The sequence below is a fragment of the Stenella coeruleoalba genome (assembly GCF_951394435.1).
Source record: "Stenella coeruleoalba genome assembly, chromosome: 4".
NCBI classification, from domain to species: Eukaryota; Metazoa; Chordata; class Mammalia; order Artiodactyla; family Delphinidae; genus Stenella; species Stenella coeruleoalba.
In genome coordinates this window covers 108,248,977-108,268,177 of record NC_137149.1, presented here as the reverse complement: position 1 = coordinate 108,268,177, position 19,201 = coordinate 108,248,977, and the positions used below count along the sequence as shown (strand labels likewise).

At 36.6% G+C, this 19,201-nt stretch overlaps 1 protein-coding gene across 2 annotated transcripts in view; it reads left to right on the top strand.

The window, feature by feature from the left end:
* Positions 1-19,201, top strand: part of PRKG2 (protein kinase cGMP-dependent 2) — a gene marked incomplete at its 5' end in the record, with an annotated part of 83,431 nt that overhangs the window by 44,339 nt on the left and 19,891 nt on the right. The window contains 5 exons of one of the 2 annotated variants that reach the window (XM_079920507.1): positions 2,451-2,549; positions 3,892-4,045; positions 5,895-6,031; positions 6,980-7,069; positions 9,144-9,285. In XM_079920507.1, the coding sequence (XP_079776633.1) occupies positions 2,451-2,549; positions 3,892-4,045; positions 5,895-6,031; positions 6,980-7,069; positions 9,144-9,285 (622 nt within the window). The remainder of the gene's footprint in view (positions 1-2,450; positions 2,550-3,891; positions 4,046-5,894; positions 6,032-6,979; positions 7,070-9,143; positions 9,286-19,201) is intronic. The other variant, XM_079920506.1, reaches the window with a different exon arrangement.

The following is a 19,201-nucleotide window of genomic DNA, read 5'->3' as shown; positions in this document are numbered from 1 at the left end:
CATGTTCAGATGAAGGTAATCTTTGGTGGCAGCTCTCAAATGGAAAATATATTGATATGGTATTGCCCTGACAATGCACTGTTTTGTATATGAGTTCCTTAAAAATATATGCATGCACTAAATAGCATTAGCGGTGTGGTAAAATCTTACAAATTGCTCCAAAATGCAAGGACTAAAAACAGGATAGAAAGGAAGAACTCCTCCCCCTTTTCTTTATTATAATCACATAACCAAATATTTATACACTATCTCATGGATTCATAATCCATGTAAAGGATGCAATGGTTTTTATAGAGTTTATAAATTATTTGGAAGTTTATAATTTTAAAACGCTTAATTTACATGTGCATAGTTGAGATTCTTATAACATAGATAGTACTGTCCTGTTAGACACAATGAGACATTAAAAGTTACATGAATTTATTCTGTGCATAAGAGAAACTGAATATCAGGTATGACTGGGTTGACCTACATCCTGGATTTCCTGGGACAGTTCTGGTTATTCCAACATGTTTATGATTGGCACTCCCCTTCACTCTGGAAAACATTCAGTTTGAATGATAAATTATATGATCATTGTAGCTATCACTTATAAAGCTAGATTAAGATCCCGTAATAATTCTCCCATAGTACCCTTACATCATTGTTCACACTTTATTTGATTGCTTTATTTAACATCTGTCTTCCCACTCTTCTGTTTCTTCATGAGGACAGAAACATTTACTTTGTTCGCTGCTGTTGCTGTGCCAGCATTTGACATAGTCCTTGGCATAACAGGAAGCGATCCAGATGCTGGCTTAATAAAGGACACCATCCTTGCAATGAAATATAGTGACTGAAAGCCTATGGCTCTTTATTTCTTCTTTCCTAATTCATCATTTTAAAAATGCATACTTGAATGTTACAGCTAGAATGTTGTAGCCGTTTAAACTTTAGTTTGTGGAGAATTTCTATAGACCTGTGACACCAGTGTCACATTTAAAAAATCAAATTTCTTTACAACAATACTTCAATTAGTTTCATAGCAAGCAAGATAATGGTGACATGTAGAATAAATAAAATCAGTGGGATAGGGAGGGTAGGAGGGAGACGCAAGAGGGAGGGGATATGGGGATATATGTATACCTATAGCTGATTCACTTTGTTATACAACAGAAACTAACACAACATTGTAAAGCAATTATACTCCAATAAAGATGTTAAAAAATAAAAACAAAAAAATAGAAGAGACCAAAAAAAAAAAAAAAAGCAAAGTACAAGAAGTATTTCCTTTCACTTGAAAATTGCAACCATTGGGAATTTGAAATTGCATGGCAATATTCTTTTGTTTCTCACTACTGTACAGTCAGTAAAGGACGGTCCACAGAGCAGGGCAGAAAAGAGTGCCTAGTAGATCTGAAGGGGGAAATGGAAAATACCCAGCACAGTGCATAAGGTATACTTAATAATGTAAGTGTAATTTGGTGGCCAGTTAAATGTGGGTAGAGGTCTTCAGGGCTAGGCAGGCAGTAAGTGGCAACAGTACACTAATGAGGGGAATTCTGGCTTATTGGTTTCAGTTTTAGGTGTTTTGAGGTAAATTTTCATTCCTTTCATTTCTTTATGTCCAGGAGCTTAAGATTTACTGAGGTGATTAAAGCATGGTTTCTAGAAGGATACTGTTTTGTAGTAGGGAAGAGAACTACCCTGAAAATCACGAATCCAGGTAGATTGTCAAGTGTGGGGTGCGGGAAGCATTGGAAGGATAATCCAGAAAATAGGTTTGTTTGGTGAGGAAGGGGATTCTTTTTTTCTCATGGGCAGTGCCCTATGTAAGAATTCCAAGAGATAAGGGACCAGGGACAGGCAGATTAGATGGGACACGTAACCTGTGATCCGTGAGGGTGAGGGAGGTAACGGGAAGATGCTGGCTCAGCCTCAGACAGGGAACTACTAAGTTAAGGTAAACGATTTGGATTTAATTATGAAGGAATGTGAAATGAGTAGTATTATCTACGGACAAAGAAGAGATAAATTGTATCCTTGACTTTAAAAATAAATAGCTTAATTAATTTGGTTAAGCAAAGTTAGAAAAATCTGGAACCCATGTAACCTGTTGATTCAGTAAACAGATCATGTAGCCTATTTCCTTTTCACTGTCTTCTTAAAAAAAAAAAAAAAAAAAGAACAATATTGGTAAACCTGAACCACAAGGGGGAAGATTACAGAAATGGTGTCTCTTCTCATTGATAGCCTCTTTGCCTTCAGAAACTCAAAGGATCAATTATATAGCTTCCAATAACTATTCTACATGTGACAGCAATTTTAATGTAACATAAATTATTGAAAAACAGTTTGCAAAGCTGTGAATAACCATACAAATAGTCTTTTATGAGCTTAAGAAGAATGGCAAGTTGCAATGGTAACTCTCAGCGCTGAGCTTTTTATTTTATCTTATTTTATTCATTTAGAACATTCAACCAAACAGTCGGGACTTTTGAAGAACTCCAAAAATACCTTGAAGGGTATGTGGCAAACCTGAATCGTGATGATGAAAAAAGACATGCGAAGTAAGTGGAGGAATATTTTCCTAAGCCGGATGTAGCAGTTGATAAAGAAGGGGACTGAAGGGTGTGGTTTGCTGTGGCGTAACTTTTAGTGTGTTGCCATTAGAAAATTTGGGGGAGTTCTTTTAAATTGTTCTTCCACAAAGAGGATACCATTTGCCTGGTATCCTCTACCAGGATAATAATAGTATGGCTATTATTTTAGTCAATAAATAGTTTCTTATTTTCAGTGATGGGTAGTAATGTTAGGAAGAAATTTCCTGATAGAAAACCTTGGGAAAGGGATTCTTTACATTGACTGGTGACTTAGTTCAAAAGGACATTAATTCAGAAAGGAAGGCTCTCTTGCCCATGGAAATCAAACAGGAATACCAAGGCATAGCGTAGCCCATTCATTCTGATTCCAGGTAAAGAGCTAGGGCTAAAGTCTGGGTTATTTCAAAATATAAGGGAGCTGTTGCCCATGGCGTTGTGTGTTGGGTTCTAAATGTAGTAATACTGATGAAAATGGTTTTTTGTTTAATAGAAACAATACTTTGTAAAATTAAAATTATTTGAAAATCCTTTGCTAAAACATTTTGTAGAATGAATACTTAAGCATATATTCACCAGATAGTACCATTACAATTGAAGAGTCAAGAGTTCTAGAAGACTGACCTTTGAGTTAAATTAGAGCATTCAGTCAGGACTGCATAAGTTTGTTTTTGTTTTTTTTTTCTTGCAGGGAGCATACTTGCAGTTTTTATGCCAAAGGCCTTTTGTAGTGAGAACAATTTATAAATACGTAACCCAGAACAGTAAACTCTAATTAAAAGAGAATTGAGTATTTCCAAGTAACAATACTTAGACATAAAATATGAACTGTATTTTTCATGTTTCACAAAGCAGTTATTCTGGTTCAGCCAGAGAAATCTTCAAGATCTGACAAAAATAGCAAAATATGGCAAAGATTCTCAGTGTGGAATCCTCCTGTATGTGCAACGAAGGAAGTGGCTCTCTTTTCTGGTTTTATTTCCTCTCACTGATTCTTTGTTTTTTAAACAGCTTTATTGAGATGTATTTCAAATACCACACAATTCACCTGTTTTTACCTCTCATTGATTCAGTTTGACTTTTGTCTGTTTTTTATTGTGTGTGAGTATATCTGTTTTTTATTTGTATAGTCTATTGTTTTTCTCCCCAGATGTAACTGAATCTGACCCTATAAGAGTTGAGATAAGCTCTATGGTAACTATGGGCAGTAATTACTGGCAGAAATAAGACTGTTGTAAGGGTGGAATTTATGTGTGCCGTGACCCCTGCTTGCCAAAGGGAGCGTATGTAAAGTTTCTCTTATCTCCTACAGGAGATCCATGTCTAGCTGGAAGCTGTCCAAAGCACTCTCTTTGGAGATGATTCAGCTGAAGGAGAAAGTGGCCAGATTTTCCTCATCATCCCCATTCCAGAACCTTGAGATTATCGCAACACTGGGCGTTGGTGGGTTCGGAAGAGTTGAGCTTGTAAGGGGTTTACGTTTCAAGCATCTGAGAGAAGCCTTTTGACTATTTTTTGTTTTGTATTCCAGTGTATGTCAGAGGAATATATGCATTGTTATTGCTATCTAAACATTGCTTTGAACAGAAATTGAGAAAGTACACTTTTCACTCTTTATGTTGTGTAATAGCAGGTCTGTGCTAGTAACTTATAATAATATAGCTGCAATTTCAAGCCTCTTACATCACATCCTTTTGTGATTTTTTTTTCTTGAGGGCAGTTAGTTATTGGAGAATGTACCAGTAACCATACCCAAAGGCTACAAAACATAAAATGTGTTTCCTAACAGCAAAATGTTAACTGTATGCTAAAGCAAAGAAGAATGTGTCCAGTGAAAGTGTCATAGAAATGAAATCTTTAATATCATAGCTCCATTTCTTAAACAACTCCCCTGCCATGTCTGTATTTGGCTTTCATTATTCTATTTTTGGGTTGCCAAATTTTCTATCAAAAAAAAAAAAAGCTGAATGCAAGGAGATGTTTGAAGAGCAGCCTTCTGTAGTGCTGGTCAGGACAGCTGGGAACTTATGGCCTGATTTCGGCTGCATCTTCCATATCACCACCTCTCTGAGCTTTATAATCAGCTTCCAAAGAGTAGCAGAGCGGTGCTGTCAGATCAAGTGCTCTGAGGAAATGGTAGAATGGAGATCTGTGACCTTACTGGGTAGAGATGGCTCTGAACCCTTGGCAATTACCAAGCCCTTCTTTGCCCAGAAGATTTGTAACAATTCACTGTACATTAACCTTGGGAACTATGCTGACACTTCCATCTGATGGGTGGCCTGGGTGTGAGCAGATCTGAAATGCTGCCAGGAGACTCTGGGTAGTAAACTTTACACCCAGTCAATTCTTGGGTAAGGGGGGAAGAAACGATTTCTTAATAGGCCAAAGAGTATTTGTAGTGTTTCTTCTGCCATATGGAGAGATAAGGGAGAGATCCATCTGCTGTATTTTTCATCAAGATCTTGGCAAAAGGATTGAATTAACAATGCTGAGGTTTCCTTTTTATATAGTTAGATAATAATAATTGAAACAATAATTCCACCATTGATTTAAAAGTCATAGGCAGCACTAATGGCAACTGTGAGCAAAATGTGGGGTGCAACCATTTCTGCACAGTTTCATTACTTGTCAAATATAGTCTGCTAATGGAGTTTTAAAAGTCTATCTGAATGCTTATTAAATTTTAAAAATTTCCTTTTAAGGGAAAGTCCTGTTTGTCCATCTAGAGCATGGTCTCCAACAGAGCTTTCTGCGCTGATGGAAATGTTCAGTATCTGTGTGTCCAGTAGGGTAGCCACTGGCTATATGTGGCTGGAGAGCTTTTGGATCACACAACTGAGGAACTGAATTTTTAATTTTAATCAATTTAAAATTAACTTTATGCGACTAGTGGCTATTATATTGGATCGTGCAGATATGAATCTTGATTTAATATGTCTTGTTTTGAAACTCAAAGAAGTGACTATTAAGAAAAAACAGTTTTTGGCAATTCTGGCCAAAGTTTTTCATGTCACATACTCAAAACTGAAGAGATTTCTAAACATTCAATCTTCTAACTAGAGTATTTTTCTTGTTTCAATACAAGCATTCTAGAGCCATGTTCCAGATATGTGAACTCTTTTGGAAATTACAGTGAAAAGGAAGTGTGTACACCTGGATAAAATTCAGTTCCCGGAGGGATAAGTGGTTAAAAGCTTACATGCTATTTAAATGTGAAAGAATTCGAACTCTCATTAGTTAACATGTTTTACGTAGATATTGCAAATCTTTCCTAGTAAGTTCATTTTGAGGGCTTGTTCTCTTCTTCCCTAGGTTAAGGTAAAAAATGAGAATGTTGCTTTTGCAATGAAGTGTATAAGGAAAAAGCACATAGTTGACACGAAACAGCAGGAGCATGTCTACGCAGAAAAGAGGATCCTGGAAGAGCTGTGCTCCCCCTTCATCGTGAAGTAAGCGAGCATCTCGCTCCCAGAACTTAGCATCTTAGGCTCTCCTTTTGAGTGTTTCCATGCAAGAGGACAGAGGAGGAAGAGAAGGCCTCGCTCTGAATTCTCCAGCCCAGTCACAGCGATGATACATAAAATGTTAGAAGTTTGAGATCTGAAGTCAAGAGTCCAGATTTTTTTATTCTTGGATAAATCTCAGGAAAGCGTGTGGGGTATATGTGTGTGTTTGTATGTGTGTGTGTGAATATAAAATTATTGTGGCAATAATTTGAACTGCTTATTTAACTCAGACCCAATGCAGAATTTGGGAAGCAAGAATTCATTCAGAACCCTTCAGGGGACGTGCTGCTGTTGAATTTCGACAAGAAGTGGCATCTGGACGTATTTAGGTTGTTGAGGAGCTGGTCCTAACAGTGCCTAGGTGCCAGAAGATCCACCGCCTTTACAGTTACTGCTTTCTTTAGCTATCGCCAGAGTTTACAAGAGAAATGTATTATTCTAGGCCATGGCTCTCTTGTGAATTCATGGGTTAGTGGTGTAGGCCAGTTAAGGCATATTTTTTCCTACCTGTCTTAATGCTCCTGGAGTGTAGCTTTAGAGATCTCTGGGTGATGTAAAGTGCCTCTATAATGAGTAGCATCTATGCTTTTTTTTTTTTTTTTTTTTTTTGGTACACGGGCCTCTCACTGTTGTGGTCTCTGCCGTTGCGGAGCAGAGGCTCCGGACGCGCAGGCTCAGCGGCCATGGCTGACGGGCCCAGCCGCTCCGCGGCGTGTGGGATCTTCCCGGACCGGGGCACGAACCCGTGTCCCCTGCATCGGCAGGCGGACTCTCAACCACTGCGCCACCAGGGAAGCCCCCAAAGTATTATTGATGATGCTCTTAAGCAACTTGGAAGACGTTTTAAAACTGGGTTTCTAATAATAACTGTGCTTTTCTTTATCTTCACAGATTATATCGCACTTTCAAGGATAATAAGTATGTATACATGCTTCTGGAGGCCTGCTTAGGTGGGGAGCTATGGAGTATATTAAGAGACAGGTAATGAAAAAGAATAATAAACAATAACTTTTGTCTCCTCCTGTGTCATCTAAAAAATGCTATGTTCATGATCATTTAAAGAGGCATGAAGAAAGTTATTAAGAAATGAGTCTAAGAACGTATTATCACTTGATAAAAAAGTAGTAATAGTGATATTTTCTTAGCTAACATTATAATCATGTAATAGGCACCCTGTAAAGCAGTTATTGTCATTCTCATATTAGGGATTAAAGAAGCCCAGGCTTAGAGTGTGAACCATCCATGTCACATGGTTAGTATGAGGCAGAGTAAGTATAAACCCAGATGTTACTGATTCCGAATCTTGAGAAGAGAGATGATGAAAGGGGTGGAGAGTGGGGAAGCCCGGACTGAAAGGCAGAGTGAAATGTCTGCAAAGATTCAGTTTTACAAAAGGGGTGATTTCCAGGCAATCAAAACCACAGGTATTTACTAAGCTCCACCTATGTATAAGGCTCCTTAGGAGACAGTGTGGGAGTTTTCTAAACAAAGTAAACTGTTCTAACCCCTCAAAGTATAGCGTTTTCCTCCAATGAGTTTAGATTTTGTTTTGGGAGATAATGTAATGTGCAATTCTAAAACATTTCATTATTTAACGTGAAAACTAAATATGACAAAGAAGTTGGCAGTTTGTAACGAAATGTCCAATGAGTGTTGTGGATAGTGAGCTTGGAGAAGAGGAAAGATAGAAAAATGTGATGGTCAAGGAAGGACTCGAGCTAAACTCTAAAGACAAAATTTGGAAAGTCAGAGAGGAAGGTAAACCGCAGGAACATTAGGATAGGATTAAGTGTCTTAACTTGCTGAGTAAGAGCAGAATTTGAATAGAGGACAAGGGCAGCAGAAAAGGAGGTGGGAAGGTGGCTTTGCATTAGGCTGTGGAGGTTAATGCCAGGCCAAACATTTAGACAGCATTCCCTGGCTTAGTGATTCTCAGCCCTGGCTTCACGTCACAGTCTCATGGGTAGCTTTAACAAAGTAAAAATGCTGGGCCCTAATGCCAAATGCTTTGATTTGGTTCAGTTGCAAAGGGTCCAGAAAATGACTTTTAACTGCCTTTCAGGCAATTCTAATGTTCATTCATGGTCAAGAATCACCGACCTAGGTAATAAGAGACTTTTCAGCATCTGAGTAGAGATTCATGTGTTGTACTGGGAACATATTGTTGGATGGATCTGAATGTGGGAAACCTGGAAGGGTTGAGGAAACTTGCATGATACCTGCAGAAGCATTTGCGTCTTCCATCTTTGCTTCCATAGGCAAATCGTTTTAGAAAATATAAATCTATTTAGAGGTGGGAGTTCCTACTCTAGTGTTAGGCACTTTACCTGATCCATAAAACAGCCTTGTTAAGTCAGTAGTAAACCCATTTTACAGATACGGATCTGAGGCTCAGAACAGCAGAACAACTTGCCTAAGCATGCAGTTAGTGGAAGAAGAAGGAGTCAAAACCAGTTTCTCTTGTTCCAAAGCCACAGCCTTCTATTATACCATGCAGCAAATCACCACCACATTTCAATAATTCAATATGTAAACCTACACACAGTGCTGACACAGGGCAACTCTAATATCATCAAGGTGCACTAAATAGGAAAGAGTTATGACCCCGTTTCTACATAGGTTATTGTTACAAGCTATACAAACAGGAAATGAAAATGGTCACTTGAGTCGTTTTTAGTCAAGCAATCAAATGGAGAAGTCTGGTTCAAGCGCTCCATTGAAATAGTTGCATTTTCCCCAGAGTTTGCCAGAGATGTCTTTGAAAAGTTTTAGTTTCTTGTCTTTCCATTTTATATGTTCATATATGATTGCCAGAAACAATTGTTTGGATGTAGACACTTTAATTTTAGTGAAGTGGTTCTTGTTTGCATCAAGTATCCCCCTAAATTTCTTTATAATCAGTGGTCTAATTCATTGGCAGCATGAAGTATTTTTTAGTGCTAATGCCATACAAAACGTTTATATTGCATAAATTTACTGTATAGTAATTGACACCTAGAATCTAGAACAAGGATGTGTGTCTAGAGTATTAAGAGGGAAAATGATTTCATTGCAGAGGCAGCTTTGATGAACCCACTTCCAAGTTCTGCGTTGCTTGTGTGACAGAAGCATTTGATTACCTGCATCGACTAGGTATTATCTACAGAGACCTGAAACCAGAAAACTTAATTCTAGATGCTGAGGGCTATCTTAAATTGGTAAGACAAATTCTGCAACTTACAGTATCGTATGAGATATTTCTAAACACAAAGCTGTGTTACAGTTGCAATTCTCTTTTAATTTTGGTACATTTGTTATTGTCATTCTGGGGGATATGGCCTTTGAAATCAGCACACTTAACACAGGGAGCTGTGCTACAAGTACATTCTTTTTGGCCTAGGCATTGAAGGTTTCACCCATATTTGTGACTCCTACTAAGGATTCAAATAATAGAAAGCCTTTAAAATTGGATTTTGTTAGCATTTTTATATAATTTCAGGTAGGTTTTAATAAATTCCTGCTACATATAGGGATTAGCTATGAGGAATAAGGAAAGAAGATAGTATAGTTTCTGTCCCAAGACAGCCACTGTCTGTAGAGGGGGAAAAGATACACATATGAATGTTGGTAGTTTAAAAAAATATTTGTGAGTGATTCTAAGGTACAACCAGGGTTGAGAATCAGAACACAAGACTGTAGTTTCCTTGAGGACAGAGACTTTCCTTGCCATGCATCTTTGTAATGGATAGCATGCCTAAGATGAATCCCCTTGCATGTCGCACAACAGAAAAAAATACTACCAGTCATGTAAACTGCTTCTGGTGCAAAACTGTAAGAGAAATGGGCAGTCATAATAGTAGAAAGCAGGCATTTTGGATCTCAGGAGGGAACGTCATCAGGATGAATTTTCCCTGAGTCCCTTTTGTCAGGAGCTCAAGGACATTAAACCATCTCTGAACTTAACATTTACAAAGGTATTAGAAGTTTCTAATAACAGAACTTTTTTATATGGAAATAATAATAGCTACCATTTAAAGTGTAAAGCTGTGCTAAATAAACATTTTGCAGTTAATATATTTAACAATTGATGAGATGTGTTTTATCATCCACATGTTATAGTGTTCAATTTAACCTTAGGAATTAAATTCATGATGTGTAATTGCTAGATGATTTCTCTCCATAGTGAAGGAATAAAGTAAGTCCTTTCATGTGAAATCTGGCTGACTTCCAAGAAACATTTTGATGCATTCAAGCTTTATTTTATCCATGAAAGACAGCTTTGGGAACTGGTGAGGTACTAACACAAGGCCTTAGTCCCTTGTCTCCTTCACAATTCCTTCATTGGGTATGCCTCTTACAGCTCTTTAGAAAAACCTTTTGGAATATTCTAGAAGTAAAGCCATCATGAAGGATGTAGATTATCCATTAAATTCATTCTTTTTTTCTATTCAATTATTTTTTTTATTGGAGTATAGTTACTTTACAATGGTGTGTTAGTTTCTGCTGTACAATGAAGTGAATCAGCTATACGTATACATATATCCCCTCCCTCTTGGACCTCCCTCCCACCCCACACCCATCCCACCCATCTAGGTCATCACAGAGCACTGAGCTGAGCTCCCTGTGCTATACAGCAGGTTCCCACTAGCTATCTGTTTTACATATGGTAGTATATACGTGTCAATGCTGATCTCCCAATTCGTCCCACCCTCCCCTTCCCCACTGTATCCACATGTCTGTTCTCTACTTCTGCATCTCTGTTCCTGCCCTGCAAATAAGTTCATCTGTACCATTTGTCTAGATTCCACATATATGCATTAAAGTATGATATTTGTTTTCTTCTTTTCATACCTATTTTTAAGAAATCAGGTAGTATATTCAGTATTTATAGGCATAGATGTCCATAACCATCTCTTTTGTTAGCCATTGTTATCCATCAGCTAACTCATTTGACAACCAGCTAAATGAAGAGTAATAACTAAAGCCTTTAGAAATTAAAAAGTAAATGTTGAGTATTTCCATTTCTAGCTATATTTCAAACCAGATATATTGAAATTCTCTTATACAAAATGTCTCAAGTACTGGAGGAAACATGAAAAGCAGTATTATATGCCTGGCTGACTTTATAAGACAGCACTGGGAGTTCCCTGAGGCCGAGAACCAAACTTGGGCAGTAGTGAAGGGTGGAACTCAAACATTGAAGCTGCTGTCTTGTGGGCACCCAGCAATCCTAGGTGGCCTAGAGGTTTTATTTTAATTGCTGTACCTTCTGGGAACAGGAGACCAAGTTTTGGACCTGGGCAGTGTGGAAAGTTGAATCAGAGAACATTGTCAAGAGCCAGGAATCATACAGATTATACTTTCAGAGAAAAAGAAAACAGGGGAAAAATCTAATGTCTAAAGGCAGAGTACATGCAAGAAAACATGCTTTTCTCATTATTGGGCTCTTGGTAGAGGAACAAAAGAGTCTAAGAATACTTGGCCACAGGCTGGTCTTCATGGGGTTTTGGATGCCCAGTCTTCAAGGATGGAGAACCCCAAGAAAAAATTTAAATGAAAATGGATCCATGTTGGTAGTATGCCCAAGTTTCCACGAATCAATGTATATTCTCTCTGGAAGAATGTTCTCTCAACTTAGGATACAGAGAACTCCCAGAGATAAACTTCCAGGGAATATAAGCTCACATTAAAAAATAATGTTATATGCATGAGGAAAAAAGGTGCCAGGAACATTATTTGGCAGGCACATAAAAGTCTCACATATTGCAGTAATCAGATACAAAATATAAAATAAATACATCTAAGTTTTTTAAAAGTAAGAGAGGGACTAACAAATGAGTAAGGAACAGAGAATCTCAAAAAGGATCTAACATGTTTAGAAAAAAAATAACAAATAAAACTTCTATTAAGAAATTAAGAATATAATAATTGAAATTAAATATTCAATGGAAGTTTTCATTAATGGTGGAGTAGCTTGCATTGGACTAATCTCCTTGCTCAGGTTAATTATAATATATGTATGAAAATGTGTGAAAGCATTGGAGAGCAACAAGAAATAGACATTCAAACCTTGAAAATAGGGAACCACACTGGGTGAAATCCATATTAATACAGCTGTTCATTTCAAAGCACTCTTTATTGTATAAGGTATGAAGAATAAACTTTAGTTAACATCATACCTGACAGTGAAATATTGACTATTTTCCATTTAGATTATGAACAAGATTATTTTCTTTCACTATGTTTTTTCAAAATCGTAACAGAGGTCTTAGCAAAAGAAATAGAACACAAAAAAGCAATGAAAGGCCAAAGATTAGAAAGGAAGAAGTTACCTGTCTTTATCTGCAGACAACATGATTGTTTATGTAGAAAAGAATGAAGAATCTACCAACAAGTTCTGGACAGAATAAGTAAATTAAGCACAATTACAGGTACAAAGTCAATATACAAATAAAAATTTAATTTTTATATACTAGCAGTAAATATTTATAAATGAAATTAAAATGCCATTTGTAATATCAAAACATAAAATAAATGTGTAAAAATGTGTAAGACCTCTACATTGAAAACTACAAAGTTTTATTGACAGAAAAATGACTAAATGGTAAAATACACTATGTTCATAAATCATATAACTCAGTATTTCATAAGATGTTCAGTCTTGTCCAGTTGATCTACAGATTTAAGGCCAATGCAATAAAAATTGGAGCAGCCATTTTTAGAAACTGAGATGTTTATTCTAAAATTTACACAGAAATGCAGTTTAGAAGAGTCAATAACCACTTTGAAAAAAGAAGAACAAAATTGAAGAATTTATAATATGTGATGTCAGACTCACTATAAAGCTATAGTAATCAAGGCAGTGTGATAATGGTGTAAGGACAAATTACTTAATCTAACAGAATAAAGTCCAGAAATAGACATACACAGTCAACTGATTTTTTAGAAAAAGTGGAAGGGCTAGTCTTCTCAACAGATATTGCTGAAACAATTGGATATATATGGTCAAAAAAAGGAACATGACTCCCACCACACACCATATAAAAAAATTAATTCAAGATGGATCATGGACCTATAAAGCACCCAGAAGTAAGCATAGAGTAATATCTTCACAACATGGGCTAGGCAGAGATTTCTTAGAACACTAGTAGTAAGCTTGAAAAGTTCAGGCTACTATAACAAAAATACTATAGACTAGGTGGCTTAAACAACAATTTATTTAGTTCTAGAAGCTGGAAAGTTCAAGGTCAAGGTGCTGGCTGATCTGGTGTCTGGTCAGGGCCAACTTCCTGGTTTATAGAGAGCTGTCTCCTCTTTTCTTCACATGGGAGAGAGACACAGAGAGAGACACACAGAGAGAGGGCTCTCTACTATCTCTTCTTATAAGGGTACTAATTCCATCATGGGGGTTTCACCCTCATGACCTAATTATCTCCCAAAGGCTTTACCTCCAAATTCCATCACACTGGGGATTAGGGTTTCAACATATAAATTTGGGGAGGGGAGATACAAACATGCAGTCCACAATAATTGGACTTCATCAAAATTAAAACATTCTCATCATCAGAATATACTGTTAAGAAAATGAATAGCCATGCCATAAACTAGTAGAAAATATTTGCAATATATCATTACATGACAAAGGACTTGTGTCCAGAAATATATAAAGAACTCAGTAAGAAAAGACAAACAACCCAGTTTTTAAAAATGATCAAAGATCTTGAAAAATCACTTTACAAGAGAAGACATAGGCATGATCAATAGACAATATCAATAGTCATTAGGAAACACAAATAAAAACCACAAAGATGTGACATTTCACATCCACTAGAGTGGCTATAATTTAAAAGATTGACAATACCAAGTGTAGATGAGGAAACTTGCCTAAATTTCAAGTGGGAAAGCAAAATTATAAACTGTTTGAAGAATAATTTGTCAGTTTCTCATAGAGTCAAACATACCCCTATTCTACAACAAGAAATTCCACTCCTTAGTAGAAATTCCACTCCTTGTTATTTATCCAGGAAAATTGAAATCGTGTTTTCAAAATTCTTGGACAAGAATCTTCATAACAACTTTTTCCTGAAAGCCCCCATATCAGAAGGAGCCCAAATACCCATCATCAATTCAATGTATAAACATATAGTAGTATATTCATCAATGGAACTCTCCTTAACAGTATAAAGCAATGAATTACTACAGGCAACAACATGAATGAAGTTTAAAAATTGTGGAGCAAAAGGAAGGCAGACACAGAAGACTATCCCTCTTTATGATTACATCTGTTGTAGAATAGATGGTAGAAATTAATGCAACGGTTGCCTCTGGGAGGAGCATTTAACTGGAAAGGGGCATGAGGGAACTTTCTGAGATAATGCAATTGTCTGTCTCTTGACTATATATGGTGGTTGTGGTTACATGAGTATAATCTGCATCAAAATTCAATGAACTGTACACCAAAAATCTGTGCATTGTATTGCTTATAAATTATACATCAATTTGAAAAATGTAATGGAAAGGTTAAATAATGGATGATTCACAAGTGAACAGAAAAATCAGTGAATTGAAAGATAAACTAATTTACACAGAATGAAGCATAGAGACACAAAAAGACGGAAAATAAAAGAAATTAGGAAACTTGGGGAATAGAGTGAGAAGTTCTTAAAATGTTCAATTGGAGTCCAAGATAAAAATATAGAGAATGAGAGAAAAGTATTTAAAGAAATAATGGCTGAGAATTTTCCAGAAGTTATAGAAAATACCAATCATCAGGTAAAGGAACCCCAACAAATCCCAGCTGAGACAAATTGTATTTATTGTAGCTTCTGTCTTTGTGTAACAAATCACTCCAAAATTTAATGGCTTAAAATAACAAGGATCGTGGACGATCTCTCACAGTTTCTGTGGGTCAGAGGTTTGGGAGTAGTTCGATTGGTTGGTTCTGACTCAGGGTCTCTCAGGAAGTTCTGTCAAGTGTTGGCTAGGGCTGCAGATCCACATTCAAGGTGACTCACCCCTCTGGCTGGCAAACTGATGCTGGCTGTTAGTTGGTGGTCTTAATGCTTTTCCATATGAGTCTCTTTCCGGGTTGAACGTCCTCATGGCGTGGCGGCTTGGCTTCCCTCAGAATGAGTCATTCAAGAGACCGAGGAATATCTACACTGCCTTCTAAGACTTACTCTCAGTCCCACACTGGTGCTTCCACTGTGCTCTGTCGGCCACACGGGGCCAGCCCTGATTTGAGAGAGGACACCTCTGAATACCAGGACAAGGGGATCATTTAGGCTCTCTTGCATGTTGGCTATTGTAGTGGTAAAAGTGCAGAACAAAAGCAAAGTCTTAAAAGCTACCAAAGAGAAAGGACAGTTTACATATAAAGGAGTAAAAATTAGGCTTTCAGTTGACATCTCAACGGCAACCATAGAAACAAGAATGCAGTGGAATAATAGCTTTAAAATTCCAAGAGAAAACAAATTTGAATTATAAATTCAGAGAAATTATCTTTCAAGAAGGGTGAAATAAAGACATTTTTAAACAAAGATAGTGTTAACCACCTACAAAAGGATGTGCTTAAGGGAGATGAAAAATCCCTGATGAAGGGTTTAAGATGCAACAGGGAGTGGTGACTATAGAAAAATGGTAAACATGTGGTTAAATCTTTCAAAATTATGGTATAAAGTAATAATTCTCACTCTACTGTGTAGTATTAAAAGTGAGAAAATGCTAAATAACTGAACAACAGCAGCAGGTAAACTGAGAGTAGGTGTAATTGGAATAAAAGTGGGAGAAGATGTCAATCATTTTAAAAGAAGGAAGCAAAGGAGAACAGGAAACCTAGAAAAAAAAACAAAGAGAAAACACAAATTGAAAGTAGAAAGAAATTTAACATATGTAAACAGACTTAACTCTTCAGATAAAAGCCAAACACTGTCAAATAGATTTCAAAAATAAAAATGATGTTTACAAGAGACAGACCTAAAACATGAGGATGCAGAAAGGTTGAAATTAAAAGGATAGAAAAGAATGTGTCTGGGAAATATTCAGCAAATTGAAATGCAGGTTTCATTATGTTGGTATCAGGGAAGAAGTATTACTAAAGATAGAGAGTGTTACCATATGACGATGGAAGGTTCATTTTACCAAGATAATGTAACAATCCTGATCTTTTATTTACCTACCAAAATGCTTCAAAAATAAGAAGCAGAATTTGACAGACTAGTAAGGAGAAATGGACAACTGTTGGAAATTTTAATACTCCTCTTGCAGAAATTGATAGAACATTCTGACCAAAGTTCACTAAAACTTTAGAAGATGTGTACAACACAATTTATAAACTTGATATAATTGGCATGTAGAGAATGCACATGAACAAAATTTGATCATATACTAGGTCATTAAGCAAGTTTCAGCAAATATAAAAAAAATAGGAATTGGGCTGGCAGCTGGCAGCCTAACAGTGCTGCTGCCTTTGAAGGTTCCTGAGGGGGTCCCAGTAGAAGTGAGGGCAGTGAGGATGCCTGGTCCAGCACATCAGGAATGCACGTCTGGGTGACGGACACTGGGCAGTCCAGACTTGGACATGAATGTCCTTGAGGATGAAAGACTCCTTGAAAGGATGACCTTGGTCTCATTCTTCAAATTTTCATAAGTGGTGTTTTCATCTTCCTTTATCATTTCTTGGCAATATCAGTGAGAGATCAGATATCTAAAGACAACCATAAGGAAAGGCTTTTTTCCCCTCAGCAAAGAATAACCAGCAAAAGCCTGGAAAAAAGACTTAAGTAGGAGAAAGGTCTGCGTTTTGAAAGTGTCTCTCTAGAGGCTATAGAGGTTTGCTCTTTAGTGATCATTACAGAAGATGTGTTTGTAGTGAGGGATGACGACTTGATTCTACTCTTCTTCCCCAATTTATGATCGAGAGTGCAGACTGGTTCAGTCCCACATGGAGCCTACCTGGTCTAAGCCGTCTCCATCAGGAAACATATTAGGTAGAGACGAAGCATTAGCAGATACTACTAAAAGACAATGGATATTCTCACATTACCATCTCTCTTCTGCCCATCCAATAATTGCCTAATTTTTTCTTCACTTTCAAGGCCAGGGGGAGCTGATGAAGGCAGTCATGGTTATGAGTCCTCCTTCTGGTTATAATGAATGAATCTGGGGTGATATTAAGATGTAGGACAGTACTTAAAGAGTTAAAAACTGACCTTGTTCTCAACCCAAGCAGAATTTATATAGTAACAACCCTTCTTGGGGTTGCACAGGAGAAAACTTGGTTGTAATCCAGTAAATCTCAGCTGTCACTCATCAATAAATGTTCTATATGACTGTGCTATTAATTCATGTGAGCAATACACCCCATGTGATAACAGAACACCTCAATCTTACATTGAGTATTGTTTAAGAAAATACATTAAATGTTGATATTATTGCCTGCTTCTTTATGATCTCTGTGCCCGTCTGTGCTGATAGCCCCATAATGGCAGCAACTGTGCTATGGTATTTACTGCTGGACGTTAACACACTGCTTAGCACAGAAGAATGAATGAAAGGTCAATGAGGGGACTTCCCTGGTGGTCCAGTGGATAAAACTTTGTGCCCCCAATGCAGGGGGTACGGGTTCAATCCTTGGTCGGGGAACTAAGATCCCGTATGCTACACAGCACAGCCAAAAAATAAATAAATAAAAATATAAAATGACTGAGTAAACAATTTGTTAAAAAAGAAAAAAGTCATTGAGGTCACTTCCTCTTCACTCCCAAAATATTTAGGAACATAAAGGTTTTGTTCAGTGACATCAAATTATGTAAGGTAGAAATCAATAACAAAATTTAAAAAACAGGACTCCAATAAAGATGTTAAAAAAAAGAACTGTACGGCTGACTTAAAAATTGCTTCAAAATTTAAAAGGCTAGATCTCTTGTTAAGTGTTCTTACCATAATAAAAATTTAAAGTAAAAAAAATAAATAAATAAAAATAAATAAAAAATGAAGAAATCACTAAAAATGTTTGAATTCATCTCATTGGAATTTAAAGGATATTTCAAAATAACTCAAAGGATCAATGAAGAAGAAATTTTAATGAATATTATAAAACAGAATTGCATAGTAGAAAACACTACATATCAACACATGTGGGTTGCAACTAAAATGACAGTGAGAATAATGTTTATAGCTTTTAATGTTTCAACTAGGAAATAAAGAAGGCTAAAAATTATAAGTATTCAACTTAAGAATATGGAAAAGGGGGAAAAAACAAAGAAAAGAGAAGGAAAAAACAAAGTTAAGAACATGAATTTATAAAATATAAAAGGATATGAAGTCAGGATGTTTTGAAAAACTAATGAAACTAACAAACTGTGAAAATACTGATCAAAAGAAAAAGAGAAGCGGTACAGATAAATGCTATAATGAGTGAACACAACTACAGTTATAGTAGAGAGTTACATGATTAGAAAGTATTTGGGCAACTCTACTACTACATATAATATAGTATATAGTATATTATATATATAAATGGTTGGGCTTGGGTGAGAGCTCTCTTCCTGGTTTGCAGGAGGTTCAGTATTTTATAGGAGGCTCTACCCAATGCAGAAAGATACAGGTAAAATTAAAAGAAAGATTGGAACATAAACAACAAAACCTATTTTCCCATGTGATACGATTAACTCTATACAAATCCAGAATGTAACAGCAAATTATTAGAATTTACTAGAGAGTTCAGTATGGTTGCTGGATGATAAGGTTAAATACCAGAAACATAACTGATAAATAGGAATACAACTGCCATTTACAAAAAGCATAAATATATAATCTATATATTTATATAATATAAATATAATCTATCTAGGAATAAATCTGACAAAAATATGTGAAAGCTTTACTGAGAAACATACAAATTTATAGAAAGATATTAGAAAGACCTAAATTAGTAGGTTCATTCTCATTTCTTTTGGGCACAGAGCCAGAAAACTTATCCCAGCCTTCTTTGTGGCTAGTTGTGACCATGTGACACAGTTCTAGCTCGTGAAATGTGAGGTGACACGCTTTGCACCGCTGTCAGACCTGGTCTGATGGTGATCTGTGCAGCTAATTTCTATGCCGTCTTTCTGGCTTGTGGCCGATGAACAC